General features: G+C 41.3%; 1 protein-coding gene across 5 annotated transcripts in view; it reads right to left on the reverse strand.

Moving 5' to 3' along the window:
- Positions 1-21585, reverse strand: part of EXOC2 (exocyst complex component 2) — a 204607-nt gene that overhangs the window by 114154 nt on the left and 68868 nt on the right. For all 5 annotated transcript variants that reach the window (XM_073005611.1, XM_007973874.3, XM_073005610.1 and 2 more), the window contains 3 exons: positions 17506-17619; positions 15868-15992; positions 3215-3295 (listed from right to left, as the gene is read on the reverse strand). In XM_073005611.1, the coding sequence (XP_072861712.1) occupies positions 3215-3295; positions 15868-15992; positions 17506-17619 (320 nt within the window). The remainder of the gene's footprint in view (positions 1-3214; positions 3296-15867; positions 15993-17505; positions 17620-21585) is intronic.

The following is a 21585-nucleotide window of genomic DNA, read 5'->3' on the forward strand; positions in this document are numbered from 1 at the left end:
TTTTGGACGCACTTTCATTTTTATCGACCAATCCCTTCCCGATCAACCATTTGTTGTAAAATGTCAGGAGGATTTGTCACTGGGAGATAAGGAGGCAGCACAACTGCGCACTTTGCTGTCTGCTGAGAACTGGTAACAGACGTACAGTGGCCATCTCCGGTGGCCTGGAAGGAGGCAGTGTGGCCGATCATCTACAGCACCTGTCATTACACAGCGACCTGTGAATTAAAGAGCTGGAGGGAACCGTACTTTATGCAGCTATGGTGACTGCCCTGTGGGAACTGCAGTTCTGCATGGTGTTGCTGGGGAATGGCTGTTCTCAACTGAACCGCGATGACTGAAACCTGTGCCTATCAAAACCACACACACAGCACGGCCTGCCTGCAGTTCAAAGCACAAGTCTGGAGCCAGAGTTCTGGCTATAAATTGCAGCTCTGCTGCTTCCTATTTATATAACCTTACGTGGCTCAATTAATCTTCTCGGCTTTAGTTTTGTCATCAATAAAGGTGAAGATAATAGCACAAACCTCAAAGGGTTGTTGAGAGGACTAAATATACGTAGATAGTTTCGAGCAACACCTGCCTTGCAGTAAGCCCTCCACAAGTGTGAGCCATGACTGCCACAGCTACTACTACGAATACTTACACAGCATGTCTACACCTGCACTGTCTAACACAGAACTACCAGCCACACGGGACTATTTCAATTTAAAGCTGAATTAATTAAAATTAAATAAGAATTTAAAATTCAGTTCCTCAGTTGTACCAGTCGCACTGCAAGCTCAGCAGCCACATGTTCATCACTGCAGAAATTCTACTGAACAATATGCTGTTCTATATACTCGAAACAGGTAAGAACACAGAGCTGAATATGTGAATGTGATGTAAATAAACTGATAGTCCTCACTGGCTTGAAATCAAGAAACAGTTATTAAGTTCAAACACAAACATGAGAAACACCATGAAAACAAAAAACAATTAAACAAAAAACAATTTGTTTTTTTAACAATTTCAAAAAAAGTGTCAAAACCGATAAACTCTGAAGAAATGACCTAAGTCTCTTGCAGCCAACAGTATCCTTTAGAAACTTATCTTAAAAGTCAGAAAGACTGCCCAATTTATAAAAAAAAAAACTTTTAAAAAAAGTAAAGAAGTATCCATAACTTTAGTATATAATTATACGTAAGGTGAAAAGCATTAGTAATAATTTAAGCGAACTGAGTTACGCTCGTACTCATTTATTCTTTCCTTCCTTTCTAAAATAAAATAAATTCGGTTCAACAGAACTGACTGAATTTTTGTGACTTTAATTCTGTGTTTTCGCCAGTTCTGCAGCACTGAAGTCCTCGATAACGACAAACCCGCCTGGGCAGGACTCTCTGGGGGCCAGAGCTGCGTCCCCTCCGGCTTTGCTCCCAGGCTGGCTTAGCACGAACCTGACACAACCGGAGTTAAATAAATGTTTGTCAAGTTGGCCTGAACTAGGAAAAACATATCCTAGGACAGCAAACATCAACATCATGTTGTTAAAAAATGTTTCTGGAAAAGGGGGAATTGTTATAAAGAAAGGTATTTTAGGGAAATTTTAATACCAAAAAGTCCTGACGAATGGTCTCATAAAGAAGTGACCATTTATATTAAGCTGAACTTTATCCAAAAAGAGCAAACTTCAATAGAAAGTTAATACGACGCTTTTCTGGAAAAAAATGCATGGCTATAAAGGAATATATGGAAAAAGGCAATTTTTAATACCCCAAGTCCCAAGGGACGATTTCTCAAACTACTCCTTTAAAGAAAAAAAAATCGCATTACCACACGATGCTAAGCCTAACACATGAAACAGACCCTAGAATTTCCCAAACCTGACACGGGTCTCCTCTGACACCATGATATACTTACTATGTCAACTGGTCCCATAAGCCACCTTTAAAAATTACTGAAGTAAACGTGTTTTTTATACAGATATCACAGTGTGATAACTTCTCCAGGGCAAACAACATCCTTGAGTAGAAAAGATCCTTTCAAGACCTTAAAACGTCTAACGATGCTAACACGGAAACAGCTTCAATAAGCTTTCGAGTTGAATTCAGAATATCTTCATTTTAACAAAATTGGTGACTTGGTTCTCAAAGATAAAAACAAGGGAAAATCTCAAGGCAATTAAGTAATAATAATCAGTGGGAAAAAAATTAAGTGCTGTTAAATTCCTAAATTTAGAATGATATCCAAGTACTCAAACGCTACTACCAAGAGAACACTTCTTTCTAGAAAATGCTTTATCTTAGGGATCACTCAGGTTTGTGAAAAGATATTCACATAAAGGCTCAGAACGTTTCACCCATGGGACTAACTTAAGCTGGAAGCGCAAAACTAGCTTCACATCACAGCCTTACATTCACAGAATCTTTAAAGATCTGGTGTGAGGCTTCTTCATTTTTCCAATTAATCTTAACTCTACTTCATGATGAAATCATATGTTGTATTTAAAAATAAGGAGATTCCTATGGGCATTCCTATCAAATGTAAACTATAGGTGTGAAAAGATTTATTTTAAATGATTTATTTTTAAGCCACTAATGTCATAGTAAGGATTAATTCATCTGATCAGTTTCTTCTGGGCTGGGACCTAGGATGTCAGAAAACGGATAGACCAGGGAGGTGGACAGAACTCAAAACTTTGCACATAGCCATTTTCCCTGGGCCTATAATTTTTACAAAATATCTCAGATTTAGACACATTCTTAAATAGCCAGCAGCCTTAAATTCTTTTTCGGAAAAAGGCAAGGTATACACAAATAAATGGTCCCTAAGAATCTGTTACTCTCACGGCTGAGGTTATTTGCATATCCATCAGGAGACACCTGATGGCGGCTCCTCCAGGTTGCTGGTCAGTGACACTCCTGGCTACTGCGTCAGTGCTTTCCTAACTTTGAAGATGCTGTTTATATGCTGGTCGATTTTATGGTAGGAAACTTTATTTCTCAAGAAGTGGATTGTTTTCAAATTATGATTTCTCGTAAATAAAATGCAAGCAGAAACAGAACATTCATTTTCAATGTTTCTATTCCCCTTTGTGTTCATTAAATCATTACCATTTAGAAATAAATACTAAAATGCAACTTACTGCCTTATCCCGTGATATCAGGTCCAAGAACTAATTTTAAAGCATGTTGTAAAGTCCATAAATAGTTATGGGTAGTAGTACAAAACTTACTGTTCAGAACATTCTCCAGTTTCTGCGTCATGGATCCTTCTACTTTTTCTGTTCCATCTGCTTCTAGTTTTTGATGGATGGCTAGGAAAAAAAAAAAAATCTAGTTAAAATGTAGGCCATTTTAATGGGTGGAGATACATTAAATCAAAATGATATTTTTAAACAGCTTTTTAAAATGGTCACAGTATTTTCACTGCTGAAAAGGAGTAAAACCATGCTGCCCTGTGCCAGGCACCCAGCAGACACCAGTCTGTTATTCACAGTTCACCACCATTAAAATAGTACCTAACACAATCATCTGTGTTCGAGACCAAGAGGTAAAAACAGCTGAACTGAAAAAGAAAACGGAGACTTGAGGCATCCTGGGTCTCACTACTACAGGTTGAATATCTCCAATCCGAAAATCAAAAATGCTCCAAAATCTGAAACTTGAAGCACTCACATGACAGTCAAAGGAAATGTTCATTGGAGCACTTCCCATTTCAGATGTTCAGATTTGGGATGTCCAACCAATAACTATGTCATGCGAATATTTAAAAATCTGAAACACTGCTGGGTCCCAGGCATTTCAGGTAATTGGTCAGAAAACTCTGAGTAAATTCGGTACTCAAATGCACTACGAACACACACTCAATGTCTGCTAACATCTCTCTCTCTGCTCCTTTTAATTAGTTTTTAATTATGATCTTGTTATTTTTCATCTTTTTTTTTCTTTCAGTAAGCCACCTCAAATTTTCTTTGAAATTCTAAAATAAACAGACTGCTCCTCTATCAAAGAAACACATTCAGAGAAAAAAGGAATACATTTGGGGAAAACCCAGCTACTGTAGTTGAATTAGTTGGGCTGACTCAGAGGGAGGAGAAAGTAATTTCTGTCATGTTTCAGAATTTGAACTGTGTGGTAACGGTGACATAAAATGTTTCTACATACCAAAGCGGAAACTGGGGTTCAACTCACTAAGTGAAATGGAAAGGAACTTCCTTCCCTATCTATATGTAAGGAAAGGAGTCAGGCTATGCCTAAGTACTAGAAAGCGAAACTGGAAAGACTTCCATGCTGTGTGTGTGCAGATCCGCTCTCCCTCCTGTGTGTGTGTGCAGATCTGCTCTCCCTCCTGTGTGTGTGCGGATCCGCTCCTGTGTGTGTGCAGATCCGCTCTCCCTCCTGTGTGTGTGCAGATCCGCTGTGTGTGTGCAGATCCGCTCTCCCTCCTGTGTGTGTGCAGATCCGCTGTGTGTGTGCAGATCCGCTCTCCCTCCTGTGTGTGTGCAGATCCGCTGTGTGTGTGCAGATCCGCTCTCCCTCCTGTGTGTGTGCAGATCCGCTCTCCCTCCTGTGTGTGTGCAGATCCGCTCTCCCTCCTGTGTGTGTGCGGATCCGCTCCTGTGTGTGTGCAGATCCGCTCTCCCTCCTGTGTGTGTGCAGATCCGCTCTCCCTCCTGTGTGTGTGCAGATCCGCTCTCCCTCCTGTGTGTGTGCAGATCCGCTCTCCCTCCTGTGTGTGTGCAGATCCGCTCCTGTGTGTGTGCAGATCCGCTCTCCCTCCTGTGTGTGTGCGGATCCGCTCCTGTGTGTGTGCAGATCCGCTCTCCCTCCTGTGTGTGTGCAGATCCGCTCGTGTGTGTGTGTGCAGATCCGCTCTCCCTCCTGTGTGTGTGCGGATCCGCTCCTGTGTGTGTGCAGATCCGCTCTCCCTCCTGTGTGTGTGCAGATCCGCTCTCCCTCCTGTGTGTGTGCAGATCCGCTCTCCCTCCTGTGTGTGTGCAGATCCGCTCTCCCTCCTGTGTGTGTGCAGATCCGCTCTCCCTCCTGTGTGTGTGCAGATCCGCTCCTGTGTGTGTGCAGATCCGCTCTCCCTCCTGTGTGTGTGCAGATCTGCTCCTGTGTGTGTGCAGATCCTCTCCTGTGTGTGTGTGCAGATCCGCTCTCCCTCTTGGTTTAAAGGCTGCTGTGATGCTCTGCCAGTCCTGGCGAGGAGGACACCGGGACCCACTGAGCAGGCACCGTGCTGAGATGTCACACCCCACAGCAGCTCCACGGGTTGCTGTCTGAGTCAAAATCAGCATTAAAGGGAATCATGTAGCCACATTTTCTGATGCTGACAAAACCCATCACTGACGAGCAGGTCAAGGTGAGGTGACCCCGGACCCCTGGCTCAGTTTACAGCCCTTTTTGCTGACAGGCTAACCTCCTCCACCCGTCTCCCCCACAGCAGAGTCACTGTCAAACTGTCAGCCAAGCATGAGGACTGAGAGACACTGGCATCTGATAAAGGCAATCCTATTTTCCAGAAAATTAAACCAAATAACCCAATGTCTGGTTCACTTGACCTTTTATTTTCTCTGAAAACAGTTTTAAGTAGAATAACTCAATAAGCAACTTGGTACATGATCATAGGTTTGTTATTGTTTCTAATCTATTAAAACTTAAATATGTGAAGCAGTTGAACATTATAAGTTTGTACTTGAGAAAACAAAAAAAGTATGTATAACAGCACTTCTTAAAGAAAAATCAAGGTTATAGAAAGACTGTCTATTAGTTCACTACGATTATTTGATCATTTTAATGCTCAAATAAGATGTAGATGTCAAATTTGCAATTGAAATAAAAAATTCATAATACCCATCCATGCATTTATGTAAATGCCGTTGTTAAACGAGGCACTAAGGAATAATGTCTGCGTAGGGCAGTATCTAAAGGATCCAGGTTGGGCACAGAAGCACGCACGTGCTCTAAGCATTCTATGTTAACACTAGCCCGTGTGAGACAGGAATACTCAAGCCAGATCACAGATGAGCAAACTATTGCTATGAAGAACCAAACAGTAAACACTTCAGGCTTCGTGGGCCACATACGGCCTCTATCACATATTCTTCTTGTTTTGTTTTTAGCATGGGAAAACACAGCCATGCTTAGCTCCCGGCCTGTACAAAGGCTGCAGCCTAATTTGGCTCACATGCTGACCTCTGAGGAGGACTATACTTACTGAAGTAGGAGAAGAGGAAGGGTTAGTGTAAGATGCATTAATATTTTAAATGGACAAAGAGCCCTTCAAACATTTAGTTTCTATTTCTTATTTTACCAAACTTTTATCAGAGTAGACAAATCATATATAAATTATATTTAAACTGGTTAAGTATTCTGTGGTTCCTTCTCTTCCCAAATTATACTGAAGAAAATCAATAAATAAAAAAATAATTGCAACTAGAAGACTAACAGGAATAATTCTCACTTAGATAACTGAGTCCTTGAAAATGATACTTACCCGAATTATCTTCATACATCAACAGACACTAACAACAGAATGCATCAAAAAATCAATTATGGCTCAAGCCACCCAGAGTTACGCAGCAGCAATAAAAGGAACAGGGGAAGGAAGACAAATAAGACAAATAGTGCCGGGAGTAACACGTGTCATTTGCTCTGCTCAGGCTTTTCACGCTAGGGTGCCATAACCGAAACTCATTCATATAGTTTTCACGCTAGGGTGCCATAACCGAAACTCATTCCTATAGTTTTCACGCTAGGGTGCCATAACCGAAACTCATTCCTATAGTTTTCACGCTAGGGTGCCATAACCGAAACTCATTCCTATAGTTTTCACGCTAGGGTGCCATAACCGAAACTCATTCATATAGTTTTCACGCTAGGGTGCCATAACCGAAACTCATTCATATAGTTTTCACGCTAGGGTGCCATAACCGAAACTCATTCATATAGTTTTCACGCTAGGGTGCCATAACCGAAATTCATTCATATAGTTTTCACGCTAGGGTGCCATAACCGAACTTCATTCATATAGTTTTCACGCTAGGGTGCCATAACCGAAATTCATTCATATAGTTTTCACGCTAGGGTGCCATAACCAAAACTCATTCATATAGTTTTCACGCTAGGGTGCCATAACCGAAACTCATTCATATAGTTTTCACGCTAGGGTGCCATAACCGAAACTCATTCATATAGTTTTCACGCTAGGGCGCCATAACCGAAACTCATTCATATAGTTTTCACGCTAGGGTGCCATAACCGAAACTCATTCATATAGTTTTCACGCTAGGGTGCCATAACCGAAACTCATTCCTATAGTTTTCACGCTAGGGTGCCATAACCGAAACTCATTCCTATAGTTTTCACGCTAGGGTGCCATAACCGAAACTCATTCCTATAGTTTTCACGCTAGGGTGCCATAACCGAAACTCATTCCTATAGTTTTCACGCTAGGGTGCCATAACCGAAACTCATTCCTATAGTTTTCACGCTAGGGTGCCATAACCGAAACTCATTCATATAGTTTTCACGCTAGGGTGCCATAACCGAAACTCATTCATATAGTTTTCACGCTAGGGTGCCATAACCAAAACTCATTCATATAGTTTTCACGCTAGGGTGCCATAACCGAAATTCATTCATATAGTTTTCACGCTAGGGTGCCATAACCGAAATTCATTCATATAGTTTTCACGCTAGGGTGCCATAACCGAAACTCATTCATATAGTTTTCACGCTAGGGTGCCATAACCGAAACTCATTCATATAGTTTTCACGCTAGGGTGCCATAACCGAAACTCATTCATATAGTTTTCACGCTAGGGTGCCATAACCAAAACTCATTCATATAGTTTTCACGCTAGGGTGCCATAACCGAAACTCATTCATATAGTTTTCACGCTAGGGTGCCATAACCGAAATTCATTCATATAGTTTTCACGCTAGGGTGCCATAACCAAACTTCATTCATATAGTTTTCACGCTAGGGTGCCATAACCGAAACTCATTCATATAGTTTTCACGCTAGGGTGCCATAACCGAACTTCATTCATATAGTTTTCACGCTAGGGTGCCATAACCGAAACTCATTCATATAGTTTTCACGCTAGGGTGCCATAACCAAAACTCATTCATATAGTTTTCACGCTAGGGTGCCATAACCGAAATTCATTCATATAGTTTTCACGCTAGGGTGCCATAACCGAAACTCATTCATATAGTTTTCACGCTAGGGTGCCATAACCGAAACTCATTCCTATAGTTTTCACGCTAGGGTGCCATAACCGAAACTCATTCATATAGTTTTCACGCTAGGGTGCCATAACCGAAACTCATTCCTATAGTTTTCACGCTAGGGTGCCATAACCGAAACTCATTCATATAGTTTTCACGCTAGGGTGCCATAACCGAAACTCATTCATATAGTTTTCACGCTAGGGTGCCAAGTTTTCACGCTAGGGTGCCATAACCGAAATTCATTCATATAGTTTTCACGCTAGGGTGCCATAACCGAAACTCATTCATATAGTTTTCACGCTAGGGTGCCATAACCGAAATTCATTCATATAGTTTTCACGCTAGGGTGCCATAACCGAAACTCATTCATATAGTTTTCACGCTAGGGTGCCATAACCGAAATTCATTCATATAGTTTTCACGCTAGGGTGCCATAACCGAAACTCATTCATATAGTTTTCACGCTAGGGTGCCATAACCGAAACTCATTCATATAGTTTTCACGCTAGGGTGCCATAACCGAAACTCATTCATATAGTTTTCACGCTAGGGTGCCATAACCGAAACTCATTCATATAGTTTTCACGCTAGGGTGCCATAACCGAAACTCATTCATATAGTTTTCACGCTAGGGTGCCATAACCGAAACTCATTCATATAGTTTTCACGCTAGGGTGCCATAACCGAAACTCATTCATATAGTTTTCACGCTAGGGTGCCATAACCGAAACTCATTCATATAGTTTTCACGCTAGGGTGCCATAACCGAAATTCATTCATATAGTTTTCACGCTAGGGTGCCATAAAACCGAAATTCATTCATATAGTTTTCACGCTAGGGTGCCATAACCAAAACTCATTCATATAGTTTTCACGCTAGGGTGCCATAACCGAAACTCATTCATATAGTTTTCACGCTAGGGTACCATAACCAAAACTCATTCATATAGTTTTCACGCTAGGGTGCCATAACCAAAATTCATTCATATAGTTTTCACGCTAGGGTACCATAACCAAAATTCATTCATATAGTTTTCACGCTAGGGTACCATAACCAAACTTCATTCATATAGTTTTGACCCTCAGGTGTTCTTGAAAGGAGCAAGTGATAATGGTGGACTTGTCACTAAAAACAAGAGATTACACAGGTCATTAAATGCACAAGCTTGGGGCATTCAGGGAAATCGCTACCAAAACAAAGGTGGTGCTCAGAGGCACTGAGGAGCTCGGGAAGGCCTTTCACCCTCTGCCAACAGCTCCACCAACCTCACTGCCACCCCGGAGGGCCAGTGTGAGCAGCATCTGCTAACAACCCACAGGTCACTCCCACTTCAAGGGAACACAAGGGAATGACAGAGGGAAGGCCATGGCAAAATGAAGTCTCGTGCTAGAAACATTTTTGCAGAATAAAGAAAAAACTGTACTAAAGATACCAAGGTTGCTATTGGCAGGTGTTATGCCAGACACATTTCTTCTCAAGTTCTAATTAAAATACCTGTGGGGACCCACAGGAAGAAACAAAACTGACAATGGCATAAAAACTTAAGGATGAGTAAAGGCTGCTAACGGTATACCGGGTTGGGTGGACTGAAAAAAAGCATACTTGGACTGGGTATGAAACAGTTCACTGGATGGAACTGAAGCATGCAGATGATGTTAAAAAAAAAAAAAATGCAGAGAAAAGCTCTGATTCGTACCTATCCCCTATGCCCAACTCTGGAACACAAGGATGGTACAGACCAGAAACATCTTCCAATGTTTCCATAACTATCTTCAGGACTACAGTTCTGTTCCCCCATTTTTCTTAACCACACAGCTCCTTTCCTTCGATAACCGTTTACAGAACAATTTCCCCACATCCCAGAATGGCAGGAAAACAGAGGGAAATCAGGAGGCATCCACTGCTGGTCAGCGGAGCAGCCGCTGAGAAACAGAAGTCTGCTGGGCAGCACGCAGGGGGCAGAAGCAAGAGAACGACGTGTTAATCCAAGACCATTCAGAGGAAAACCATGAGTTCTATCTAACGTAAAAACAAGAAAAGCTCTGAGAATTGAAGATGGGAGTCTCTAGATTCGGAAGGCTTATCAAGTGTTGGCTAAAATGAATGAAAACAGAACCTGTATTCCAGTATATCCTGCAAAGGTGTTTTTTCGTTTCTAAAAAAATCCAAGGCTAAACAAATACATCTTTTAAACATTTAGATAGGGAGAAAAACAAACAATTTACAAGTAATGAAGAATTACGTCGGCTCAGGATTTTGTCTCTGCAACACTAAAAGTCATTGGATCAATGCCTTCAGAAAATAATTCCCTTACAGTCAAGTGTGTTCATGCATACAGGCAAGAGGTACTTCCAGACACACCAGAATTCAAAAGGTATAGCATAAAAGATATAACACATTGTTCAAGACAAAAAATTTCAAAGATAAGGATAGGAAAGATGAAATATAAAACATAGGCAATAAAGATCAAAGCCAATTAAGTTTACGTGTATATGTACTGTATATGTTTGTGTGTATATATACACACACATATTCACACAGACACACATAGATATGTACACACACAATATATATACATATTTACTGTATAACTGTGGTAAATATAAAATTAAATGTAAGAGACAAAAAATAAATCTAAAACTGGAAAAGGTAAAATAAGCTGGGTCCATAATTTCAAATTAAATTGAGGCAAAAAAAAAAAAAAAAAAAGGGAAAGGTATGGGAAATAAAGACATGCTAAACTGTTGTCACATGTAACAGAAGTCGAGACAACTATAATAAAATCTTAAAACATTTCTCTCAAATCTGCAAATAATATGGTCTACATTGCCAAGAAGAAAAAAGGAATCACAAAAGGTAACAAAACAAGACAAAAGAAAAAGACATCAGGACAAAAATTTCAATTATGAGAAACGTAAATGGCTTCCATTCTTTTATTTAAAAGCAAAGGCTCTCAGAATAGTGTTTAAAAAATCAAAATCCTACCACATGTAGCAACACAAGACACGTGTCAAAAGAAAAATCTCTAAAAGGTTACAAAGAATATTACAAATAATATGCCAAGCAAACGCATACAAAAGGAAAGGTATAAAACGCTAACATGACGTTATTGTGCATCAAATAATCTAATCTTGCCCCCCAAAAGGTGTGGCCTTTGCCCTCAGGTCCTGGGAGGTAATCTCTAAACTCTTGAAATGTTCTGCCTGATAAGAGTGTCTTTGTTTGCCTGTGGACCACGGGCCGCACTAGATAATCTAACAGTGGAACTGACGGTGAGGACTTAGGGTCACTCAATATCAGCCTGATCTGCCTTGACCACGTCCACGTGACGGGGCCCTACTAGAGACTCTGGATCTGGACAACAAGGTTCGCGTAGCTTCCTTGGACGGAAGTACTCCACGTGCGTTGTCCGCACTGTTACCAGGAAAGTCAGTGCTGCCTGGAGTTCCACTGGGAGACTACTGGAAGCTCCATGGATGAAAATTGCCTAGATCTGCTCCATGAATCTCTCTCCCTGGCTGACTGTAATCTGTAATTTCCCGGTAATGAACCGTAACTCAGTACAACGGCTTTCCCTGAGTTCTGTGAGTCCATCTAGCAAAACACCAAACCAAGGGAAATCTCGGGGACTACTTAAGAATACATTCTCATCAAGAGAATCTAAGAACCAGAAGTTACGAAGCAAACACATGCTTTACACACAAAGAAAAGCTGACAGAATCAAAATTAAAGATGGAGATTTGTCTGCCATGTTTAATATAAAGAAGCTAGATTTAAATAATATAATTAATCAGGCATCGATATTATATCAGATAGTGGACCCTGAAGAAAACATGTCTGTCCATCCTTTTTAATTTTTGGCATACTTACAAAAACTTAATATATATTAATAAACATTTTCTCTGTTCACAGTACTATAAGAACAGACTACGAAAACAAAAATTTACTAAAAACTACCAAGTCAAGGAGGAAAATTAAAATTACACATTTTAAAAACACAAAAAAGATATCCCTAAAAAATCAATGTTAAAAAAAATCACATAGAACATACAAATAAAACAGATAATGAAAGGGCCTATAACATGAATTTTAAATAATTTAAAAATTAGAATGCAATGCTAATAAAACATGAAAATCTTGATAAAATAGAGAATTTCAGGGAAAACAAAATCAAAATAAAGCAGAGATAGCAAAGGGTTGAAAAGCATACGTGTGTGTGCGTGTGCATGTGTGTGTGTGTGTACACACACTTATCTGTCTCACCTGCTGGCTCCCAATCCTCCCTTGAAGCTACTGATTCAGTCCTCAGGAGAGGCCCCAGACGCCAATGCACTCCTGCCTGGTGTGATGAACCAGGAAACACAGCACTATCCGTGCCTGAAAATGCTGAAAGTGAATCTATCTAACACCCAATTAGGTAAGTCCAAGCAATGTAATGGCAAGAAAAATAAGTTAAATGACACCATGAGGAAGTCATCGGTCAAATTCAGAGTGGGGGATACCTTCCAGGACAAATGACCTTGTTTCTTCAACAAATCAGTGGCATGAAAAACCAGAAACAGGCTGGGTGTGGAAATCAGCTGGGCGTGGTGGTGGCGCCTGTAATCCCAGCTACTCGAGAGGCTGAGGCAGGAGAATCGCTTGAACCCAGGAGGCAGAGGTTGCAGTGAGCCGAGATCGCGCCACTGAACTCCAGCCTGGGCAACAGAGTGAGACTCCATTTAAAAAAAAAAAAAAAAAAAAAAAACCAGAAACAGGGTAAGAAAGGTGAGGGGATGGTTTTAGTTTAAAAGAGGATTAAGAGATTTAAAAATTAAGTGAAATGCCTGAATTTTATTTGAATCTTGATTTGGACATATCAACTATAAAAAAACAAGTTTGGGGATAATTTGAGAAATCTGAACTGGGAATGAGATGATATTTAAAAATTATTGCTAATGTGGTTAACTATGATAATATCATTGTGATTATGCACATAAATGTCCTTACCCTTACTTGGGAGACTGACACTCAGGTACTTAGGAGGAAACCATGCTGCTTGAGGTTTGCTTTAAAATACATCAGCAAGATGCAAACCAACCAACCTCAAAAGTGAGTATAAAAAAAGAGCAATAATTGTTAAATCTAAGTGACAGGTACACAGAAGTTGATTATACTTTCATCTCCGCTTTTCACATGTTCGAAAATATTCATAATAGAAAAGTAAAACCAAATTACCTGAGCAACTACATACCAGCTCTGTCAAATTTGAACCATGTAACTCCTATTCTACATGGCCACTGACAGCACACAGAGCAACACATGGAGATCCGCACGTTACCACGTAACAGTAACACTCAAACCTGACCAAAAAAGCCTTTTACAAAACTACACATCAATTTCATTTAAGACTACAGTTAGAAAAAGTTATAAAAAGCTAATAGGCCGGGTGCAGTGGCTGTCGCCTGTAATCCCAGCACTTTGGGAGGCCGAGGCGGGCAGATCACGAGGTCAGGAGATCAAAACCATCCTGTCCAACATGGTGAAACTCTGTCTCTACTAAAATACAAAAAAACAGCTGGGTGTGGTGGTGTGCACCTGTAGTTCCAGCTACTCCAGAGGCTGAGGCAGGGGAATCGCTTGAAACTGGGAGGCAGAGGTTGCAGTGAGCCGAGGTTGCGCCACTGCACTCAAGCCTGGCAACAGAGCAAGACTCCTTCTCAAAAAAAAAAAAAAAAAAGGTATGAATCCTATAGTAAATTAACATAATCACTTAGAGGCGTGCAACAGGTTTTACCTAAAGAATAAAAGGTTTCTAGCACACACAATTCTACATACAATATAAACCCAACTTTGTAATAGATACTCATATAAGCTAAGAAAAGAAGATAAAAGGAAATACATTAAAATGTTAATGTGATTATATCTACAATAGACACTCTTGCTAATTATCTATTTAGTATTTTCTATAATATGCATTTCCTTTATTTCAAAAAACATAAAAGCTAAATACATGTGTCTAAAGTACAAATTTACTATTATAATCACTTCCTATATGCTATAAGTTCATGTGTTCATTAGTAGCTGGTCAGCATCATCTTTATTAAATTTAAAGTTGCTAACATACGTCTAGGGTGAATGACTAATAAATGTGACTACATAAATCTGGTGTAACAAATAAAACTTCTTAAGATCTGCCAAGAGTGAAGCCATTTACAGAAGCAAAAAGCATAAACACAAATATATATGCATATGTAAATATGTTTTTTAAAAAGGGTGGAAACACCAAACTTGTCTTGTTGCTAAGATAAATCATTTTAATTACAGTAATTTGTGGGAAGCATTTGTGCAGCTACTGGGCATATGAATAACCACGTTATCTGATTAATGCCAAACTCTGTTCACACATGCTCAGGTTTTCTTCCTGACATGCTAAGACTCACTATCGGTGACTTAGAGAGAACAGCAATGAGCACAAAGAGAGAACGGCAACCACCAAGAAACGTAAGGCACATGTACTTATCAAGGAAGAGCACCAACCTCCTCTGTTCCCCCAGGCATTCACATTTTACCCCTCCTGCAAGGAAGAAGCTGCATCACTTACACATTTAATGTGTCGGAGATCAATTAAGCACATACGGCACAGGAAGAGGGGGGCTGATTTATTTACTTATTTAGAGACAGAGTCTCACTCTGTCACCCAGGCTGGAGTGCAGTGGCGCGATCGCGGCTCACTGCAACCTCCGCCTCCCAAGTTCAAGCAATTCTCTGGCCTCAGCCTCCCGAGGAGCTAGGACTACAGGCACCCACTATGCCTGGCTAATTTTTTGTATTTTTAGTAGAGATGGGGGAGGGGGACTTTTAAAACAGTAAAAGAATGTCTATACTTCAGGAATACAAAATAATTTTTTAAAATTTACCTTCCCGAACTGAAGAAGATGTGGCCTCAATGTACGGTTACAGTAATGGATGCTTAAGCTATACGGGTACTTAGTTTTAAGTATCTTAGCTATTAAAAAGAACTGAGTTAACTTTTATTAATATAGATTGCTTTTTACTAAATAGCAATAATTAAACTTTTATTAATTAAAGGCAATTTTATTAAAAAAAAAAAAACTCTCTCAACATCTTGCATTAACATGTCTAAAGCTATGACATCTGTACTCCACACAACGTCCCTCTCATACACAGATGATGGCACAGTGAGAGCTGCCTGCGTGCACGTGTGGGGGCCTGGGCGAGAAGGGCTGAAGAGACCGGTGTCCTGTCATCCGCCTTTCTAAAGTGAACACACAGTGGGTGGCATTTACAGAATTAGTCACATCTGTAAGATATTGATGGTTGAGAGAGGATTTTTTAAATCCTCAAATTTTACGCATTGGGATTTAATTTCTTATCAGCCCTGGAGTGTGGGCATCACAGAGAGTTAAAGCAGTCTCCCATTTCACACATGTAAGATGGGTTAACAAAAGCCTCAGAGATAAATTTTTAAAGTACCAAGTCTTCAAAGAGATGCCAGCCTACTCTGCAACAAGTATTTATGGCACATTTTAGATCTCTACTTTGATAAAAACAGACCCAATTCACACCCTGTAAACACCCTGCAGGCAGAGTCAAGTTTCCACGGAGGAAGCTGCCGGCAGATGGCTCTGAGGATCGCCTTACCTGAGAGGGCATCCTGTGCCTCAAAGAAGGTACTGAGACCGCCTTTCACGTAGGCCAGGCTGCCCTCGCTCTTCTTGTTCGCCTGTCTCTTGAGGTTGGCGACTGCCATTTTGAGCTGCTCAAAACTGAAAGAAAATAAATCAAACGTTTGACACTCCTAACACGCAAAAAAGAAAACAAAACTCCTTCGGTGGAAAACACTTCACATGCTAAAACCGATGCTAAGCAGCATACAGATTAATACCACATGAAGCCAGATGAAAACAAAAAGCTTTCAAATTGTTCCGTAGACCTAAACCTTTTATTACGAATGCCTAAATTACAACAGCTATACGAGTGTTGGGGCCCTCAATGGTAATTCCAAATACATTAGACCCCTAAGAAGTAAATGTGTAATGTTTTTATAACCTATATATAATATATACAACTTACCAGATAAAGAGTTTTGAACATCCTGTACCAGATAAGAAGACACAGATCATCCAGTGATAGACAATATTTCAAAGGTGTAACTGCTTTGTACATTCATTGAAGCACTGTGGAACACTGAGCATAATGTTCTACTCATCAATACTCAGTCCTCTGTCCTTAATAATAAAATTATGTAAATCCTGTGGGTCAATTCACAACTTAAATAACTAGGAAGACCACAGTATCTTATCTCAATATCTAAAGCAGAGAAAAGTGAAGGCAGGCCTCTGTATTTCTGAAGTTGTATGTCCATTTGAGCTAAGAAAATCTGGCTATAAAACTTTAAACGTATTCTTGATAGACCTACACAAGAAACGGATCTCAATTCTGACTTATAACAATATAAATTTTACATCTGTAATATAAAATTAGAATCATCTTCTACAATGAAAAAATTCACCTTGGACATTTGCTTTAAAAAGCAATCAGGTTAAATTTACCCTACGTATTAAAATGCCAACTTTTCTTCATGTTTTCTAGTAATGCTTTTCATCCTAATAAGTGAATGAAACATTTATATTAAGGTATATTTTAGCACACTGATTTATCAATAGTTTAAGTTTTAAGCAATAAACCATTGATTTATCCAAACGTTTTTGTGGAATATAATTATTTTAAATCAATCTTGCAAATAAGCTACAAACCTGCTCTTGTAGAGAGTAAAATGTAATTAGAAGACAAAAGGGAACCTTCAAATTTGATATATGACTTTGTCTACTTTTTTGCTAATTTTAAGGCAGGTCCTTACACGATGATAAACCAACTCATCTTCCTTTGCCCTATGGTCAGAGAAGGCAGCGCGTTCCACGTTCTACACCAGAACTTAAAATCCGCATGTTATTGAGTAGGGAGACATCACACTCACACGTGTCAGTTGAAGTCCCCAGCTAAGACTCCATAAATTTTTAATAACCTGCACCAATAATGAAATATATTGAACATAAAATGACAGTGGGAAATGAAAGGCCTCTAAAGAATCATCTCATTGTACAAATAAGGAAACAGACATCCTGAGATGTTCACGGGCAAACCCGAAGTCAAAGAGCTCGTAGACCTAAAACTATGTAACTGTAGCCAGAGCCAGACCTAAAACTCAAGTTATCGAGTAATTCAATTTTTAGCACCTGAGTGAAACCCTTTACAGCTGACAGTCCCATATCCACTAACCTGGTGTTTGAGTGATTCTCTATAAGATACCAGGCAGCTGAAAAATTCTCACTTGTGAAATCGGCACTCATTCCATGGAACAGCATTTCTAAGTCCTTCTGGGAAAATTTACTTCTGAGGGGAAAAAAGGTTTAAAAATAGATTTCAGTGGTTATTATGACAAAAATGGAACAGATATCACTGAGTATCCAGTGTAACACATACGAATACAAACGATTACAACAATACATATTAATCATACATTACCCAGAATATGTTTGTATATATGTACAAAATACACTTCCCACATCATGGCTGATTTTTCTAACATGTAAACTTTGATTACATATAGAAAAGATAGGAAACTAGTTGAAATACAGAAATTACATCAATAAAAGAATATAAGGTTTAAAGAGGATTAAGATATCAGGCTGAGTTGACGGTTTTATTAAACCTATCGAAATATGACATCAATCCCCACTCAATGTATAAAAATCAAAATTTGAATACAGTGAAATTTTAAAATATTAAATCACTTTGTTAAAATGATTTTTGTTAAAACCTATATGAAAGTTGTTTTAAGATGTACTGCCTAAGAAATCACCAAAGTACTAATAAAACCACATCTAATCACAAAGCAGCCACATTTGCATCCATGTCTAGCATGACTTGAAGAAAAGCTTGTGGTAACAACAGGGTATACACATAATCTGCTGCTCCCTCATCTTGCCGACATGCTTAAGACTGACTTCTGGATCAATTCATTTACATATTCATCCGAACACTCATCAAGTATCTGCTATAGGTCAGGTTCCATGCTGGGATGCCAGATGTGCCCACCGAGGCCCACAAGCTGGCAGCCTTTGCTGCCCCCGCCGCCCGTTTGCAGGATGAAATCAAAGCACGTCCAGGAACCGAACCTGCTTGTCTCTCAGAGCTCATCTCTGCCGCTCGAGGCCTGAAACCTGACGCTTCAGCAGCCTCCAAGGGACTACATGGTCCGCATGCTGGTTTCCACCACGTGGGTATGTACTTTGCTCGTCTGACTTGCCGTCCCCCACCCCGAAACACTGGACAAGCCCAACTCATAAGGTATAAACCAGACACACATTATTTGATAGGGCAGCATCTCTTTAACACTTACGCAGCGGGGAAATGACTCTGGCCCCAAAAGAATTTTTAATGTGGGTAGGTCCGGTGACTGTGGTACTTACTCTTCTCTGGGAGAGTCCTGCTGTCTCATTACAAACACAGCCTCAATTCAGAAATGAGGCAGCTTAGCCCGTGGTCAACACTCCAACTTCACCCAAAGGTAACATGTTTTTCTTCCCTCTTCCCGGCCAAGGTCAATGGTTAACAGGCTGCTTGCTGGTTTGGGGGAAACATGGCAGCTCTGTCGTACAGGTTAAGGGTGGGATGGATAAAGAAGTAAGAATGGAATGTCCTTTGGGGCCTGTGCTGTCTGCCTGCCAGGTATTCAAACCCACTTGAGTCTTGTGGGCTTTTCACAGGTTCCCTAAAGGGCTCTGGAGGACCCTCCAGCCATGACTCACGGATGCATCTGCTTCCTCCTGCCACTCCGCAGCCTCCAGGGGTCTCTCAGTCTTACCACAGACACTCCCTGCTGGAACCTCTCCACGTTCAGGTGACCAGTGCCCACAGGCACAACTTCCAACGGCCTGGAGCCCACTCTCTCTAGCACGTTGCTTGCTCACCTGAGCATGGAGAACACCCCTAAAATGCAGCCACCTCTACTGTCCACGCAGGCTCTGTGTCTCACAGCTGCAGGGAGCACTGTCACCTGGAGGTCCCACTCACCAGGCCTAACTGACGACGGTCACACACTCTGCATCCTCCCACTTCACAGCCTAGCCCGGCGCTCCCCATAGATCTCTCTGCACAAATCCTCCTCGCCTCTCCACACATCCTCTCCCTCTGTGGTCCCTAGAAGAACAGGGGACGTGAGCTGCAAAACCAGATCTCAAGGAGTTCCCCTATCAACCCTGCACCGCGAGACGCCCCTCACTCTACAGTCAAATGCCTACTGCACGAGCATCTCAGCCAGGACAGGACAGCCCGTTCACATTCCGTAACACGGCCCTGCTTCACTGTGTTCCTTTTCTGATTGGGTGGGGGATGCCTTGCTTAGAATTATGATAACAGAAGAGAAGACAGATGAGATTTTAGGAGGTGGCACCACTTCCACTTAGACTGAGTGGACCTTGCATCTTTCCTCACCAGCTTCACAAGTTAAAAGATTTACAGCCTGAATCCTCCTGATGCATGCGTGTGGCATTCATTAGCTTGCTGGTCGTTTTCACCAGTCAGCAGCTCTGGGAGGGAGGTGGAGAACTTTGAGTTTTTAGAAGTTTATTTTGCTTTGGATTCTTCATGCTGGTTCTCATACTTTACTTAGTAAGAAAATCCTTTCACCTCTGGAAGTTTTTCTCACTTTATTTATTTGTACCCCATGCCTCCAAGTTAGAGCTTTGGGGGAATATAGCGACTGAGTGGAGGCTTAGGCTAAGCTGTGACATGCGGAACCCCGGCTAAGTGACCCAGAAGTGCCTCCTCTGCAGTCCTGCTCTCACCGGCAAGCAGCATCTGCCTGGAAGACGGCGTGCGGGATCACAGGCTTCGTCTCCACTCGGCTAGAAAGAACGACATGACCAATCAGTAGGGCGTGTCATCGTGGGCAGGAGAAGTCATGGTGGCTGCAGACCATGTTTCTGTCAACCTTCCTTCTAGACACGGCCATTCAATGTGGTGTCTCATGCTTCACTTGGTCAGAGAGTTAAATGGTCTGAACAGAATCAAAATGCACTACTGATATCAACTAAATTCCTACTAACAACAGTCTTCACACATAATTTAAGTACAAGAAAGCCTCATGTAGCAGGAATGAATTCCAAGTAACATAAGGACGCAGCTGAGAAAAAAGAAACAAAAGAAGGCTGAGAAGTCAGACAGCTTCTGTGCCCCTCCCCGACGCCTCTGGAACTTCCCCGTGCCTTGGTGTTTCTCTGCCCAAAAGTAAACAGGGAAGGAACATGAACGGAGGTTGCTAGTGTTAAGAGCTGACAACGTGAAGAAAGGATCTGTGACACAATGGCAGCAAGTAGGGCAAGAAAGTATAAAATGCAGACACAAAACTCAAAAATACAGCAGCTGCACGCCCTGGAGAAACAGTTAAGAACACAGAGTCCCCGTGGGTCTGGCAGCTAAATCATACTCCACGTGTTTAGCCAAAATAAATTAAAAAAAAAAAAAAATAGAATGCACACAGCACACAGAGAAAAGGGCTCTGTCCTAAACAGTTACAACACTCACGCTGGTGGTACTGACGGTGCTGCACAACGTGAACCAGCAGCTCAGAGCTTTCCATTCAGTACTCCGTCTTTAAAATTCCCCTGACACTTAAAACTCTGGTAACATCTCACTTACAATGCATTATCAATTGTTATTTTTACAAATCTAAACTGCTCTCAGCTATATCATAATATAAAGGCCTGACGTCTAGCGGAGGGCTCCAGGAGAGGGATTAAGATTTTAAGAAACTCTCCCACCCCCAGGAGTCCCCACCTCCCTCATCCTCAGAAGGAGCAGGGATGGGTCTAGTCAGTCCCCAGCAGTGGGGCCCCTGGCGAGAAAGCAGTGGGTCTGGCGAGGTCCCCACTGGCCCCGCGCTCCCAGCTCTTCAGCCACGAACATGCCATGCACCACGGGCTGCTGGGAGGACACGGGAGGCAGAGCCTGAGACTCGGCTTCCGCACTGGAGTGAGCAGGGAGGCCCAAGATCCCGGAGCTGGACGCTGAGACTCGAGCCCCGTCCATCCGCCAGCCACCCCCCGCACGTGTCGTTCCTTAAGGCCCCTAAAGCGGGCCAGGTAGAATTTGAGAAGCACTACGTCTCTTGGTCAAAATACCACCTCCCCTAAGACGGAGCTGATTGTTCTGAGAGTTCTTACTGAAGACATTAAAACTCTTTGGCTGATCTTAACGGGAAGACATGTATTGAGACTTACAGCAGAAATCAGACTTACAAGAACAAGACAGACATTATTTTCAAGATGGTGAAATTCTAACACAGAGATGTCAAAT

This window comes from Chlorocebus sabaeus, chromosome 17 (genome assembly GCF_047675955.1).
Source record: "Chlorocebus sabaeus isolate Y175 chromosome 17, mChlSab1.0.hap1, whole genome shotgun sequence".
Taxonomy (NCBI): domain Eukaryota; kingdom Metazoa; phylum Chordata; class Mammalia; order Primates; family Cercopithecidae; genus Chlorocebus; species Chlorocebus sabaeus.